Source organism: Salvelinus sp. IW2-2015, unplaced genomic scaffold, assembly GCF_002910315.2.
Source record: "Salvelinus sp. IW2-2015 unplaced genomic scaffold, ASM291031v2 Un_scaffold1935, whole genome shotgun sequence".
NCBI lineage: Eukaryota > Metazoa > Chordata > Actinopteri > Salmoniformes > Salmonidae > Salvelinus > Salvelinus sp. IW2-2015.
In genome coordinates this window covers 134198-150428 of record NW_019943292.1, presented here as the reverse complement: position 1 = coordinate 150428, position 16231 = coordinate 134198, and the positions used below count along the sequence as shown (strand labels likewise).

The 16231-nt window shown below is 46.9% G+C and overlaps 1 protein-coding gene across 1 annotated transcript in view; it reads left to right on the top strand.

The window, feature by feature from the left end:
- The first annotated feature begins 921 nt into the window (after positions 1–921).
- The window catches only part of LOC112072456 (histone-lysine N-methyltransferase NSD2-like), a 36506-nt gene continuing 21196 nt past the window's right edge, over positions 922–16231 (top strand). The window contains 5 exon segments of the mRNA XM_070439810.1: positions 922–1137; positions 1776–1932; positions 2035–2237; positions 10613–10716; positions 10835–11104. Coding sequence (XP_070295911.1) covers positions 942–1137; positions 1776–1932; positions 2035–2237; positions 10613–10716; positions 10835–11104 — 930 coding nt within the window. The 5' untranslated portion in view covers positions 922–941.

Below are 16231 nucleotides of genomic sequence, written 5' to 3'. Positions count from 1 at the left end.
GGTTTGTTATAACCATTTGTATTGATGCGATGATAGGCTATAGGTCAGGGCTGTATTGATGCGATGATAGGCTATAGGTCAGGCTGTATTGATGCGATGATAGGCTATAGGTCAGGCTGTATTGATGCGATGATAGGCTATAGGTCAGGCTGTATTGATGCGATGATAGGCTATAGGTCAGGCTGTATTGATGCGATGATAGGCTATAGGTCAGGCTGTATTGATGCGATGATAGGCTATAGGTCAGGCTGTATTGATGCGATGATAGGCTATAGGTCAGGCTGTATTTGATGCGATGATAGGCTATAGGTCAGGCTGTATTGATGCGATGATAGGCTATAGGTCAGGCTGTATTGATGCGATGATAGGCTATAGGTCAGGCTGTATTGATGCGATGATAGGCTATAGGTCAGGCTGTATTGATGCGATGATAGGCTATAGGTCAGGCTGTATTGATGCGATGATAGGCTATAGGTCAGGCTGTATTGATGCGATGATAGGCTATAGGTCAGGCTGTATTGGTCACATGCGTGCGACGCTCACATGTTTTTCCTAAACAAATGAGGGATTTCGGAAACAGAGCTTTTCAGTAAAAAAACAATATGTCTGAAATTGTTGCTGCTTCAGCATGGACAACTGATAAACACTCGCTGTCTTTCCGCTGCAGAAGGGAGGACACAGCGTGACCATCTTGAGTCATTTGGGTGTCTTAGTTATTCAATCAAACAGTGTGCTTAAAGCGTCCGACAAGCTCAGTGCAAATAGTGGATTTATTCAAACACACAGGGTGGAAAAATGAACGTTTTAAAATGGATTGGTCTGGGGAAATGTTTTTGCTTTAGACACAACTCTCGGTCGACCAAGATTTATTTTGGGAGGGAGGGGGGACAGCTCTAGAGATCTGACTGTTCATGGTCTATGATGTCAGGTGTGTTAATATCATGTGGTGTATTGTAGGTAAGCTGATGCGTTGCCTGCGCTGCCCGGTGGCGTACCATACAGGAGAGGTGTGTGTTGCGGCTGGCAGTGAGATGTTGACCCCCACCACCATCATCTGCACCAACCACTTCTCACCCAAGAAGGGCTACAGCCACCACTCGCATGTCAACGTCAGCTGGTGCTTCGTCTGCTCCAAAGGTACAGATACACAACTACACTACTAACTACACGAATACGCAACTATACACACACAATATCAACGACACATACACCACTAACTACACAGATGCACAGCCACTAACTAGTCAACTTGTCCATTGTTTGGTCAATAGGCTGTTGGTCGACAGATTGTTTTTTTGTCGTGCAGTAGCATATACAGTGCATTCGGACCCCTTGACTTTCCCACATTTTGTTACTTTGAAGCCTTATTATAAAATGAATTCAATTATTTTTCCCCCTCATTAAACTACAAACAATACCCCATAATGACAGCACAAAAAACAGATTCCTCATTTCCTTAAGTATTCAGACCCTTTGCTATGAGACTTGAAATTGAGCTCAGGTGCATCCTGTTTCCATTGATCATCCTTGAGATGTTTCTACAACTTGATTGGAGCACACCTGTGGTAAATTCAATTGATTGGACAAGATCTGGAAAGGCAAACACCTGTCTATATAAGGTCCTACAGTTGACAGTGCATGTTAGAGCAAAAACCACCACTCACACGTCAGCAACACAATTGTGTTCTGAACAGTAGTTAGTCTGTAGTCCAAGCAGGAGAGACGTGTTGCCTTGTGTTCTAAGTCTGTGTGTGTGTGTGTGTGTGTGTGTGTAGGTGGCCAGCTCCTGTGCTGTGAGTCGTGTCCAGCAGCGTTCCATCCAGACTGTCTGAACATCGCCATGCCGGATGGCAGCTGGTTCTGTAACGACTGCCGGGCCGGAAAGAAACCAAAATACAGAGACATCATCTGGGTCAAACTGGGCAACTACAGGTCAGTGCAGAGACCTGGCCAACTACGGGTCAGTCAGCAGTATGTTTGTGTAGAGCACTGCCTCTTCTGTCCCCTGACCTAACTAACCCCAACCCTGTCCAGGTGGTGGCCTGCAGAGATCCATCACCCCAGGAACATCCCCACCAACATCCAGCACCTTCGCCACGAGATCGGAGAGTTCCCAGTCTTCTTCTTTGGTTCTAAGGACTACTTCTGGACGCACCAGGGCCGAGTTTTCCCCTACATGGAGGGAGACAGGGGCAGCAGGTTCCAGAAGAATGGGATAGGGAAGGTCTTCAAGAACGGTGAGCTGGAATATACAGCCAAACCCGATCTTGATCATATTGTATCCTCTAAGCCAGGGTTTTCCTAACTCTGTCCTGCCACTCCTCCACCTGTTGTGTCGTGCCTAGGAACAGCCCTTAGCCGTGTTATATTGGCCATATACCACACCTCTTTGGGCCTTATTGCTTTATTATAGTATCACTTGCAGTAACTATCAAAATGCATACATAACATGGTCAAAAGTATGTGGACACAAATACATTTAGATTCAGTTTTTCACGATTCCTGACATTTAATCCTAGTACAAATTCCCTGTCTTAGATCAGTTAGGATCACCACTTGATTTTAAGAATGTGGAATGTCAGAATAATAGTAGAGAATTATTTATTTCAGCTTTTATTTCTTTCATCACATTCCCAGTGGGTCAGAAGTTTACATACACTCAATTAGTATTTGGTAGCATTGCCTTTAAATTGTTTCACTTGGGTCAAATGTTTCGGCTCGCCTCCCACAAGCTTCCCAGAACAAGTTGGGTGAATTTTGGCCCATTCCTCCTGACAGAGCTGGTGTAACTGAGTCAGGTTTGTAGGCCTCCTTGCTCGCACACACTTTTTCAGTTCTGCCCACAAATGTTCTATGGGATTGAGGTCAGGGCTTTGATGGCCGCTCCAATACCTTGACTTTGTTGTCCTTAAGCCATTTTGCCACAACTTTGGAAGTATGCTTGGGGTCATTGTCCCTTTGGAAGACCCATTTGCGACCAAGCTTTAACTTCCTGACTGATGTCTTGAGATGTTGCTTCAATATATCCACATAATTGTCCTTCCTCATGATGCCATCTATTTTGTGAAGTTGTCATGGTAATTTCCTGTATTACTCAATGAAGAGAGAGCAAACCACACACAAGTCAGAGTTATATTATAAAGTCCATCTCTCAGATCAATTCAGTGTCTATAAATGAATTCTCTGAGTCCTTACAAAACAATTCATTCCATCTTTTATAGCCAAGATACACCCCTCTCAACTCACATGACGAATAACAGATCTTAGGAACATTACAAATAACCTTTTACTTGAAAGAGGAGTTTCCCATAGCTAGATAGCATTAGCTATAAATTATCGTTCAGTTTGGTCTCCTAAGACGAGGTTCCAATCTGGTGCTTGGTACCAAAACATTACCTCATCCAATGGCATATATCAATTGTCAATTCTAGATATTCCCATCTCAAATACACCCCCTCCTGGACAAGCTCAGAAAGGGGAGTGATTCTCTAGGTCATATACCATGAAAGATAAGTTCAACACATCAGAGGGGTAATACAATGGTTCCAGACACTGCCATTCTCCTCCCCTCTCTGGGCCCCAAGTTACTTTTCCATGCAAAAATGCAACTGCCCACAGTATAGTCCAAAAAGAGACATTCTAACTGACAAGTATCCCATGTAAGCATAATATGAAGATAAATAAAACATCTTATTTATCTATGTTACCTAACTAATTCTGATTCAGCCACGACAAAGTGCACCAGTCCCTCCTGCAGCAAAGCTCTCAACATGATGCTGTCACCCGTGCTTTGCATTTGGGATGGTGTTCTTCGGCTAGCAAGCCTCCCCCTTTTTTCTCCAAACATAACGATGGTCATTATGGCCAAACAGTTCTATTTTTGTTTCATCAGACCAGAGGACATTTCTCCAAAAAGCACAATCTTTGTCCCCGTGTGCAGTTGCAAACCGTAGTCTGGGCTTTTTTATGGCGGTTTTGGAGCAGTGGCTTCTTCCTTGCTGAGCGGCCTTTCAGGTTATGTCGATATTGGACTCGTTTTACTGTGGATATAGATACTTTTGTACCTGTTTCCTCCAGCATCTTCACAAGGTCCTTTGCTGTTGTTGTTGGGATTGGTTTGCACTTTTCGCACCAAAGTACGTTCATCTCTAGGAGACAGAACGCGTCTCCTTCCTGAGCGGTATGACGGCTGCGTGGTACCATGTTGTTTATACTTGCGTACTATTGTTTGTACAGATGGACGTGGTACCTTCAGGCGTTTGGAAATTGCTCCCAAAGATTAACCAGACTTGTGGTCTACAATTTTTTTTTCTGAGTTCTTGGCTGATCTCTTTTGATTTTCCCATGATGCAAGGAGGCACTGAGTTTGAAGGTAGGCCTTGAAATACATCCCCAGGTACACCTCCAATTGACTCATGATGTCAGAAGCTTCTAAAGCTGTGACATAATTTTCTGGAATTTTCCAAGCTGTTTAACGGCACCGTCAACTTAGTGTATGTAAACTTTGACCCACTGGATTTGTGATACAGTGAAATAATCTGCCTGTAAACAATTGTTGGAAAAATTACTTGTCATACACAAAGTAGATGTCCTAACCAACTTGCCAAAATTATAGTTTGTTAACAAGAATTTTGTGGAGTGGTTGAAAAATTTGTTTCTGACTTCAACAGTGTGTGTGTGTGTATATATATATATCACTTACTATATATGTAGTTGTATGCTATAAGTGATATCATATTTTCATCAGTTTGGTTAAAAGTTTGGACACGTACTCATGCCATGGTTTAGCTTTTTCTCTCACTGTTTTCTACATTGTAGATTAATAGTGAAGACAAGCTATGGAATCATGTAGTAACCAAAAAAGTGTTAAACAAATCAACATGTATATTAGATTCTTCAAAGTAGCCACCCTTTGCCTTGACATCTTTGTATACTCTTGGCATTCCCAACCAACTTCATGAGGTAGTCCCCTGTAATGCATTTCAATTAACAGGTGTGCCTTGCTAAAAGTTACATTGTGGAATTTCTTTCCTAATGCGTTTGAGCCAATCAGTTGTGTTGTGACAAGGTAAGCGTGGTAAACAGAAGATAGCCCTATTTGGTAAGTCCATGTTATTATTTATTATAAAAAAATAAATGCTTAATAAATTGAAACTTTAACTAGGAAAGTCAGTTAAGACCAAATTCTTATTTACAATGACGGCGTACACCGGCCAAACCCGGAAGACGCTGGGTCAATTGTGAGCAGCCATATGGGACTCCCGAACACGGCCGGCTGCTCACAATTGGCCCAGCGTCGTCCAGGTTTTGGCCCGGGGTAGGCCGTCAAAAAGAATCAGTCGCTGTAGTAGCTGACGTCTAATGTTGAGTCATCCGCATACATACACACTGGCTTTACTCAAAGCCAGTGGCATGTCATTAGTAAAGATTGGAAAAAGTAGGTGGCCTAGACAGCTGCCCTGGGGAACTCCTGAATCTACCTGGAATATGTTTGAGGCTTCCATTAAAGAACACCCTCTGTTCTGTTAGACAGGTAACTATTTATCCATAATATAGCAGGGGGTGTAAAGCCCTAACACCTACATTTTTCTAGCAGCAGACTATGATCGATAATGTGAAAAGCTGCACTAAAGTCTAACAAGACAGCACCACAATCTTTTTATCATCAATTTCGCTCAGCCAATTAGTCAAATCAATTTTTTGTCCACATACACATGGTTAGCAGATGTTATTGGTCCCATGGTTAGCAGATGTTATTGGTCCCATGGTTAGCAGATGTTATTGGTCCCATGGTTAGCAGATGTTTATTTGGTCCCATGGTTAGGGCAGAGTAATTGGTCCCATGGTTAGCAGATGTTATTGGTCACATGGTTAACAGATGTTATTGGTCCCATGGTTAGCAGATGTTATTGGTCACATGGTTAGCAGATGGTATTGCGAGTGTAGTGAAATGCTTATGCTTCTAGATCTGACAGTGCAGCAGTATCTAACAGGTAATATCTAACAATTCCACCACAAAACCTAATACACACAATCTAGTAATGGAATGGGATAAGAATATATATAAGTTTAAAATATATGGATGAGCAGTGACAGAGCGGCTAAGACGCAACAGATAGTGAAGGATACAGTATACATTATATACATATGAGATGAGTAATGCGAGATGTGTAAACATTATTAAAGTGACTAGTGTTCCATTTATTAAAGTGGCCAATGATATCAAGTCTGTAGGTAGGCAGCCGCCTCTCTGTGCTAGTGGTGTCTGTTTAACCATCGGATGGCCTTGAGATAGAAGCTGTTTTTCAATCTCTCGGTCCCAGCTTTGATGCACCTGTACTGACCTCGCCTTCTGGATGATAGCGGGGTGAACAGGCAGTGGCTCGGGTGCTTGTTGTCCTTGATGATCTTGTTGGCCTTCCTGTGACATCAGGTGCTGTAGGTGTCCTGGAGGGCAGGTAGTTTGCCCCTGGTGATGCGTTGTGCAGACCTCACCACCCTCTGGACAGCTCTGCGGTTGTGGGAATGCATTTGCTGTACCAGGTGGTGATACAGCCCGACAGGATGCTATCAATTGTACATCTGCAAAAGTTTTAGGTGATAAGCCAACTTTCTTCAGCCTCCTGAGGTTGAAAAGGTGCTGTTGCGCCTTCACCACACTGTCTGTGTGAGTGGACCATTTCAGTTTGTCCGTGATGTGTACGCAGAGGAACTTACCTTTCCACCTTCTCCACTGCTGTCCAGTCGATGTGGATAGGGGGGTGCTCCCTCTGTTGTTTCCTGAAGTCCACGATCATCTTTTGTCTTGCTGACGTTGAGTGAGAGGATATGTTTTCCTGACACCACACTCCGAGGGCCCTCACCTCCCTCTAGGCTGTCTTGTCGTTTTTGGTAATCAAGCCTACCACTGTTGTGTCATCTGCAAACTTGATGATTGAGTTGGAGGTGTGCATGGCCACGCAGTCGTGGGTGAACAGGGAGTACAGGAGGGGGCTCAGAACGCACCCTTGTGGGGCCCCAGTGTTGAGGATCAGCGGAGTGGAGATGTTGTTTCCTACATTCACCATCTGGGGGCGGCCCGTCAGGAAGTCCAGGACCCAGTTGCACAGGGCGGGGTCGAGACCCAGGGTCTCAAGCTTGATGAGTTTGGAGGGTACTATGGGTACAATGGCAAGTGGGTCTTGGGTGACAGGCAGGATGGAGGTGATATGATCCTTGACTCGTCTCTGAAAGCACTTCATGATGACAGAAGTGAGTGCTACGGGGCGGTAGTCATTTAGTTCAGTTATCTTTGCCTTCTTGAGTACAGGAACAACGGTGGCCATCTTGAAGCATGTGGGTACAGTAGATTGGGATAGGGAGAGGTTTAATATGCCTGTAAGCACACCGGCCAGCTGGTCTGCGCATGCTCTGAGCGCATGCGCAATACATTGGCCAATCGGTTGTGAAGCCAGACTTATTGGCCATTCCTTTTGGATCATCTCTCAACCATAAAATGTTTTAATTCCTCAACGTTTTTAGTAATTTTCTTAAACGGGTGCAGTAACTGGAATAGTGTCTGGTTGCTCCTCATTACACACCACAGACAGACAAATATTCTTTACGTCAACAACATAGGAATCACTACAAAACATATACACTATATTAGGCCTTTGGAACTGTGGTTTACATAGATATTGCCACTATATTGTGATCACTACATCCGATGGATTTGGATACTGGTTTAAAGCACATTTCTGTAGCATTAGTAAAGATTAGATGTTGATGATTTTATTCCTGTGCTGTTTGTAACTACCCTGGTAGGTTGACTGATAACCTGAACGCAGGCACTGGTAACAGTTTGAAGCTTTGTCTTTCAACGCCCCTGATATAATGTACATTTTCTGAACCATAATGACAACTCAGTGTCACAAGGGTAGACATTAACTGAGCTGGGCTTGGGTCATTGATAAGTCATTCTCTCAACGTATAATGCTGTGAAAGGATCCAGGAACCCAAATGATTTGTCAACTAAAGTTACACCCATTAAACTGCAATCACGTTGCCAGTTGTGAAGAGAGAATCCTGCTAAAGTGTTCAATGCGACGATTCAGAGAGGGATCAGGGGGGGATCCAGGGGGGCGCACGGGGCCGGATGTGATCAGGGGGGGCGCGGGGCCCAGATATGATCAGGGGGGCACGGGGCCAGATGTGATCAGGGGGGCACGGGGCCGATGTGATCAGGGGGGGGCGCGGGGCCAGATATGATCAGGGGGGGATCAGGGCCAGATGTGATCAGGGGGGCACGGGCCAAGTGTGATCAGGGGGGCGCGGGGCCAGATTGTGATCAGGGGGGCGCGGGGCCAGATGGTGATCAGGGGGGGGCGCGGGCCAGATGTGATCAGAGGGGGCAGCGGGGCCAGATGTGATCGGGGGGGCGCGGGGCCAGATGTGATCAGAGGGGGCACGGGGCCAGATGTGATCAGGGGGGGCGCGGGGCCAGATGTGATCAGGGGGGCGCGGGGCCGGATGTGATCAGAGGGGGCACGGGGCAGATGTGATCAGAGGGGCACGGGGCCAGATGTGTGATCAGGGGGGCGCGGGGCCAGATGTGATCAGGGGGGCACGGGGCCAGATGTGATCAGAGGGGGCACGGGCCAGATGTGATCAGGGGGGGGGCGGGCCAGATGTGATCAGGGGGGACAGGGCCAGATGTGATCAGGGGGGACGGGGCCAGATGTGATCAGGGGGGCGCGGGCCAGATGTGATCAGGGGGGGGGCACGGGCAGATGTGATCAGAAGGGGCACGGGGGCCGGTGTGATCAAGGGGGGGCACGGGGCCAGATTGTGATCAAGGGGGCACGGGCCAGATGTGATCAGGGGGGGCACGGGGCAATGTGATCAGAGGGGGCACGGCCAGATTGATCAGAGGGGGCGCGGGGCCAGATGTGATCAGGGGGGGCACGGGGCCAGATGTGATCAGGGGGGCGCGGGGCCAGATGTGATCAGGGGGGCGCGGGGCCAGATGTGATCAGGGGGGGCGCGGGGCCAGATGTGAATCAGGGGGGGCGCGGGGCCAGATGTGATCAGGGGGGCGCGGGGCCAGATGTGATCAGGGGGGCGCGCGGGGCCAGAGTGATCAGGGGGGGCGCGGGGCCAGATGTGATCGGGATTTTATTAGTGTCTAGCAGAGAGCCAATCAGCTCTCATTTCTTGCCATGGAGCAAGAAAAACTTTTAATTTTGACCAAAAGTAAGTGTCAATATTTGGTGTGGCCACCAGCTGCATTAAGTACTGCAGTGCATCTCCTAATGGACTGCACTAGATTTGACAGTTCTTGCTGTGAGATGTTAACCCACTCTTCCACCAAGGCACCTGCAAGTTCCCGGACATTTCTGGGGGGGATGGCCCTAGCCCTCACCTTCCGATCCACTAGGTCCCAGACGTGCTCAATGGGATTGAGATCCGGGCTCGTCGCTGGCCATGGCAGAACACTGACATTCCTGTCTTGCAGGAAATCAGCCTTACTGCTCGTTCTGTGTGTGGTGGCATTGTCATGCTGGAGGGTCATGTCAGGATGAGCCTGCAGGAAGAGTACCACACGAGGGAGGAGGATGTCTTCCCTGTAACTCACAGCGTTGAGATTGCCTGCAATGACAACAAGCTCAGTCCGATGATGCTGTGACACACCGCCCCAGACCATGACGGACCCTCCTCCTCCAAATCGATCCCGCTCCAGAGTACAGGCCTCGGTGTAACGCTCATTCCTTCGATGATAAACGCAAATTCGACCATCACCCCTGGTGAGACAAGACGGCGACTCGTCAGTAAAGAACACTTTTTGCCAGTCCTGTCTGGTCCAGCGACAGTGGGTTTGTGCCCATAGGCAATGTTGTTGCCAGTGATGTCAGGTGAGGACCTGCCTTACAACAGGCCTACAAGCCCTCAGTCCAGCCTCTCTCAGCCTATTGCGGACAGTCTGAGCACTGATGGAGGGATTGTGTGTTCCTGGTGTAACTCGGGCAGTTGTTGTTGCCAACCTGTACCTGTCCCGCAGGTGTGATGTTCGGATGTACCGATCCTGTGCAGGTGTTGTTACACGTGGTCTGCCACTGCGAGGACGATCAGATGTCCGTCCTGTCTCCCTGTAGCGCTGTCTTAGGCGTCTCACAGTACAGACGTTGCAATTTATTGCCCTAGCCACATTTTCCGTCCTCATGCCTCCTTGAATCTGCTCTTTCACGCAGATAAGGGACCCTGGGCATCTTTCTTTGGTGTTTTTCAGAGTCAGTCAGTAGAAAGGCCTCTTTAGTGTCCTAAGTTTTCATAACTGTGACCTTAATTGCCTACCGTCTGTAAGCTGTTAGTGTCTTAACCACCATTCCACAGGTGCATGTTCATTAATAGTTTATGGTTCATTGAACAAGCATGGGAAACAGTGTTTAAACCCTTTACAATGAAGAGCTGTGAAGTTATTTGGATTTTTACTAATTATCTTTGAAAGACAGTGTCCTGAAAAGGGCCGTTTCATTTTTTGCTGAGTTTATATTTTAATAAATTTTGGTTATAATATAACTACATGTTATAGTGTAACTGTAAGAGGACAGAATATAACAATATAATCTCTCTCCAGCGCTGTTGGAGGCAGAGAATCGCTTCAAGGAGATCAAGATGGAACGGGAGGCCAAGGAGACGCAGGAGAACAACAGGAAACCACCTCCGTACAAATACATCAAGGTCTGAACTCTATAACCCTTTAACGGTACTCTTCTGTCGTGAAACTGTCCAACCCAGTCCAGTTTTGATATATCACATGTATGTAATAGTTGTTCTCCCCTGTGTGTGTGTTCTGCAGATCAACAAGCCGTGTGGCCGGGTGCAGGTCTACACAGCTGACGTGTCGGAGATCCCCAAGTGTAACTGTAAGCCCACGGACGAGAAGCCGTGTGGGTTTGAGTCAGAATGCCTGAACAGGATGTTGATGTACGAGTGCCACCCTCAGGTCTGTCCCAACGCAGAGCGATGCTGCAACCAGGACTTCACCAAGAGACACTACCCAGAGACTAAGATCATCAAGACTGCTGGCAAGGGCTGGGGCCTGGTGGCACTACGGGATATTAAGAAGGTATATTTATTATATATACAGTGCATTTGGAAAGTATTCAGACCCCTTGACTCTTTCTACATGTTACTTTACAGCCTTATTCTAAAATTGATTAAATAGTTTTTTTCCTCATCAATCTACACACGATACCACATGACAAAGCAAAACAGCATTTTTTGAATTTTTCAAGTGTATTAAAAATAAATAATATTAAATGTATCAAGTATTCAGAGCCTTTACTCAGTACCTTGTTGAAGCACCTTTGGCAGCGATTACAACCTCGGGTCTTAATGGGTATGACGCTACAAGCTTGGCACACCTGTATTTGGGGAGTTTCTCCCATTCTTCTCTGCAGATCCTCTCAAGCTCTGTCAGGTTGGATGGGGAATGTTGCTGCACAGCTTTATTCAGGTCTCTCCAGAGATGTGCGATCGGGGCTCTGGCTGGTCCACTCAAGGACATTCAGAGATTTGTCCTGAAGCCACTCCTGCGTTGGCTGTGTGCTTAGGGTCATTGTCCTGTTGGAAGGTGAACCTTCGCACCAATCTGAGGTCCTGAGCGCTCTGGAGCAGGTTTTCATCAAAGATTTCTGTACTTTGCTTGGTTCATCTTTCCCTCAAGCCTGACTAGTCTCCTAGTCCCTGCCACTGAAAAACATCCCCACAGCATGATGCTGCCACCCCCATTCTTCACCATAGGGATGGTGCCAGGTTTCCTCCAGAGGTGACGCTTGGCATTCAGGCCAAAGAGTAAACTCTTGGTTTCATCAGACCAGAGAATCTTGTGAGTCGTTTAGGTGCTATTTGGCAAATTCCAAGCGGGCTGTCATGCCTTTTACTGAGGAGTTGCATCTGTCTGGCCCACTCTATCATAAAGGCCTGATTGGTGAAGTGCTGCAGAGATGGTTGTCCTTCTGGAAGGTTCTCCCATCTCCACAGAGGAGCTCTGTCAGTGGCCATCGGGTTCTTTGCCACCTCCCTGACCAAGGCCCTTCTCCCCCGATTGCTCAGTTTGGGCAGGCAACCAGCTCTAGGAAGAGTCTTGGTGGTTCCAAACTTCTTCCATGTAAAAATGATGGAGGCCACTGCTTTCTTGGGGACCTTCAATGCTGCAGAAATGTTTTGGTACCCTTCCCAGATCTGTCTCTCGACACAATCCTGTCTGAGCTCTATGGACAATTCCTTTGACCTCGTGGCTTGGTTTTTTCTCTGACATGCACTGTCAACTGTGAGACCTTATATAGACAGGTGTGTGCCTTTCCAAATCATGTCCAATCAATTGAATTTACCACAAGTGGACTCCAATCAAGAAACATCTCAAGGATGATCAACGGACACAGGATGCACCTGAGCTCAATTTTGAGTTTCCTAGCAAAAGGTCTGAATACTTATGTAAATAAGGTATTCCTGTTTTACATTATTTTATAAATTTGCTAAAATTTATAAAAACTTGTTATGCTTTGTCATTTTGGGGTATTGTGTGTAGATTGCTGAGATAAAAATACAAATACTTTTTTAGAATCGTCTACAACCAGGGAGGATAGCGTAATCACCCAGGGAGGATAGCGTACTACACCAGGGAGGATAGCGTCACAGGGAGGATAGCGTAACTACACCAAGGGAGGATAGCGTACTACACCAGGGAGGATCAGCGTATTACACCAGGAGGATAGGTATACACCAGGGGGATAGTGTATTACACCAGGGAGGATGTGTACTACACCAGGGAGGATAGTGTACTACACCAGGGAGGATAGGTCTACACAGGGAGGATAGCGTACTACACCAGGGAGGATAGTGTCCTCCACAGGGAGGATAGCGTACTACACCAGGGAGGATAAGCGTACATACACCAGGGAGGATACGTACTACACCAGGGAGGATAGCGTATTACACCAGGGAGGATAGCGTCTTCACCAGGGAGGATAGTGTATACACCAGGGAGGATAGTGTACTACACCAGGGAGGATAGTATTACACCAGGGCGGATAGTGGTAACTACACCAGGGAGGATAGTGTACTAACACCAGGGGGAAAGGAGTAGCGTACTACACCAGGGAGGATAGCGTACTACCCAGGAGGATAGCGTACTACACCAGGGAGATAGCGTACTATCACCAGGGAGGATAGCGTACTACACCAGGGAGGATAGTGTACTACACCAGGGAGGATAGTGTATACCCAGGGAGGATAGTGTATTACACCAGGGAGGATAAGGTATTACACCGGGAGGATAGTGTACTACACCAGGGAGGAAGCGTACTAACACACCAAGGAGAGGTAAGATTACACAGGGGATAGCGTACTACACCAGGGGGATAGCGTCCTACACCAGGGAGGATAGCGTATAACACCAGGGAGGATAGCGTAATTACACCAGGGAGGATAGCGTACTTACACCAGGGGATAGACTTACACCAGGGAGGATGTGTACACCAGGGAGGATAGTGTATTACACCAGGGAGGATAGTGTACTACACCAGGGAGGATAGCGTACTACACCAGGGGAGGATAGAGTATTACACCAGGAGGATAGCGTACTACACCAGGAGGATAGCGGTCTACCCAGGGAGGATACTGTATGTAACACCAGGAGGATAGTGTACTACACCAGGGAGGATAGTGTATTACACAGGGAGGTACCTGTTCGATGGTGAGCATGTAGAAGTGAGTGATGTCATTCTCCTGGTAGTACTTGATCCTGGAGCGACATTCCTCTTCATCGAAGCTCTCCGATGTATCTCATTCAACAAACTCACCCTGCGGAGAGGCATTCACAATCAATCACAGATATACCTTCACCAAATCAGATTACTGATCGCCATCTAGTGCTTGAAGGGCTGGTCATGGATCACATCAACACCATCATCCAGAAACCCTACACCCACTCCAATTCGCATACCGCCCAACAGATCCACAGATGATGCAACTCTATTGCACTCCACACCTGCCTTTCCCACCTGGACAAAAGGAACACTTATGGGAGAATGCTATTCATTGACTACAGCTCAGTGTTCAACACCATAGTGCCCAAAAGCTCATCACTAAGCTAAGGATCCGGGACTAAACACCTCCCTCTGCAAACTGGATCCTGGACTTCCTGACGGGCCGCCCCCAGGTGGTAAGGATAGGTAACACATCCGCCACGACTGACCCTTACATGGGGACCCCTCAGTGGTGCGTGCTCAGTCCCTCCTTTACTCCCTGTTCACCCAGACTGCATGGCCAAACAACAACTCAACACCATCATTAAGTTTGCTGACGACACAGTGGTAGGCCCTGATCACCCACAACAATGACAGCCTATAGGGAGGAGGTCAGAGACCTGGCAGTGTGGTCGCAGGACAACAACCTCTCCCTCAACGTGACAAAGGGAGCTGATCGTGGACTACAGGAAAAGGAGAGCCAGCCCATCCCCATCGACAGGGCTATAATGGAGCGGGTTGAGACAGTCAAGTTCCTGTGTTGCCCACCAACGAACTATCATGGCAAAAGACACCAGAGACAACACCTTTCCCCTTCAGGAGATGAAAATATTTGGAATGATCCCCAGATCCTTAGTTCTAAGCCGCACCTGAGGGCATCCGACTGGTTGGATCACCGCCTGGTACGGCAACTGCTCGCACAGACCGTAAGGCGCTACAGAGGGTAGTGGCTAGACAGCCCAGTAACTCACCGGGGCCAAGCGTCCTGACATCCAGGACCTCTACACCAGGCGGTGTCAGAGGAAGGCCAAAGAATTTCCTCGGTACCAGTAACCCCTGTATATAGCCATTGTTATTTTATTAACTTTTAGTTTTATAGTAAATTTTCTTAACATTTCTTGTACTGCATTGTTGCTTCAGTAAGCCATTTGTCACAGTAAGGTCTAACCGGTTGGTACAGGGCTTGTCAGTAAGCATTCACAGTAAGGTCTACACCGGTTTGGTTAAGGGCTCTGTCAGTAAGCATTTCACTGTAAGGTCTACACCGGTTGGTTAAGGGCTCGTCAGTAAGCATTTCACAGTAAGGTCTACACCTTGGTTAGGGCTTGGTGGTAAGCATTTCACAGTAAGGCTACACCCTTGGTTAAGGGCTCGTCAGTAAGCATTTCACAGTAAGGTCTACACCGGTTGGTTAAGGGCTTGTGGGTAAGCATTTCACAGTAAGGTCTTCACACGCTTTGGTTAAGGGCTCGTCAGTAAGCATTTCAACAGTAAGGTCTACACCGGTTGGTTAAGGGCTTGTGGGTAAGCATTTCACAGTAAGGTCTACACCGGTTGGTTAAGGGCTCGTCAGTAAGCATTCCAAATAAGGTCTACACCGGTGGTTAAGGGCTTGTGGGTAAGCATTTAACAGTAAGGTCTACACCGGTTGGTTAAGGCTTGTGGGTAAGCATTTCATAGTAAGGTCTAACACGCGTTGGTAAGGGCTTGTGGGTAAGAATTTCACAGTAAGGTCTACACCGGTTGTTAAGGGCTTGTGGGTAAGCATTTCACAGTAGGTCTAAACCGTTGGTTAAGGGCTTGTGGGTAAGCATTTCACAGTAAGGTCTCACCGGTTGGTTAAGGCTTGTGGTAAGCATTTTCACAGTAAGGTCTACACCGGTTGGTTAAGGGCTTGTGGTGTACATTTCACAGTAAGGTTACACCGTGGTTAGGCTGTCGGTTAGGTTCCGGTTGGTAAGGCTTCGGGAGTTGTGGTCTGGTTGTGGGTTTTGCATTTCACAGTAAGGTCTACACCGGTGTATTCGGCGCATGTGACAGATTTGATTTGGTCATCTTTTATAAACTCCACTGAGCCTCTCCTCATCTTTTGTAATAATAATAAATATCTATAATATATTTAAGAAAAGTGTTATAACATGTTTATCATGGCTGTGACATGGTCATAGCCACGAGACGAAACGATATTAAGGTATAGTGTTACGTTACAGCCTTATTCTAAAATGGATTAATTAAAAATACATCAGAATTGTCACACAATACCATAATGACAAGCGAAAAGGTTTATATTTTGCAAAACGGAAATACGTAATTTACATAAGTATTCAGACATTTTGCTATTGAGATTCGAAATTGAGCTCAGGTGCATCCTGTTTCCATTGATCATCCTTGAGATGTTTCTACAACTTGATTGGAGTCCACCTGTGGTAATTCAATTGATTGGA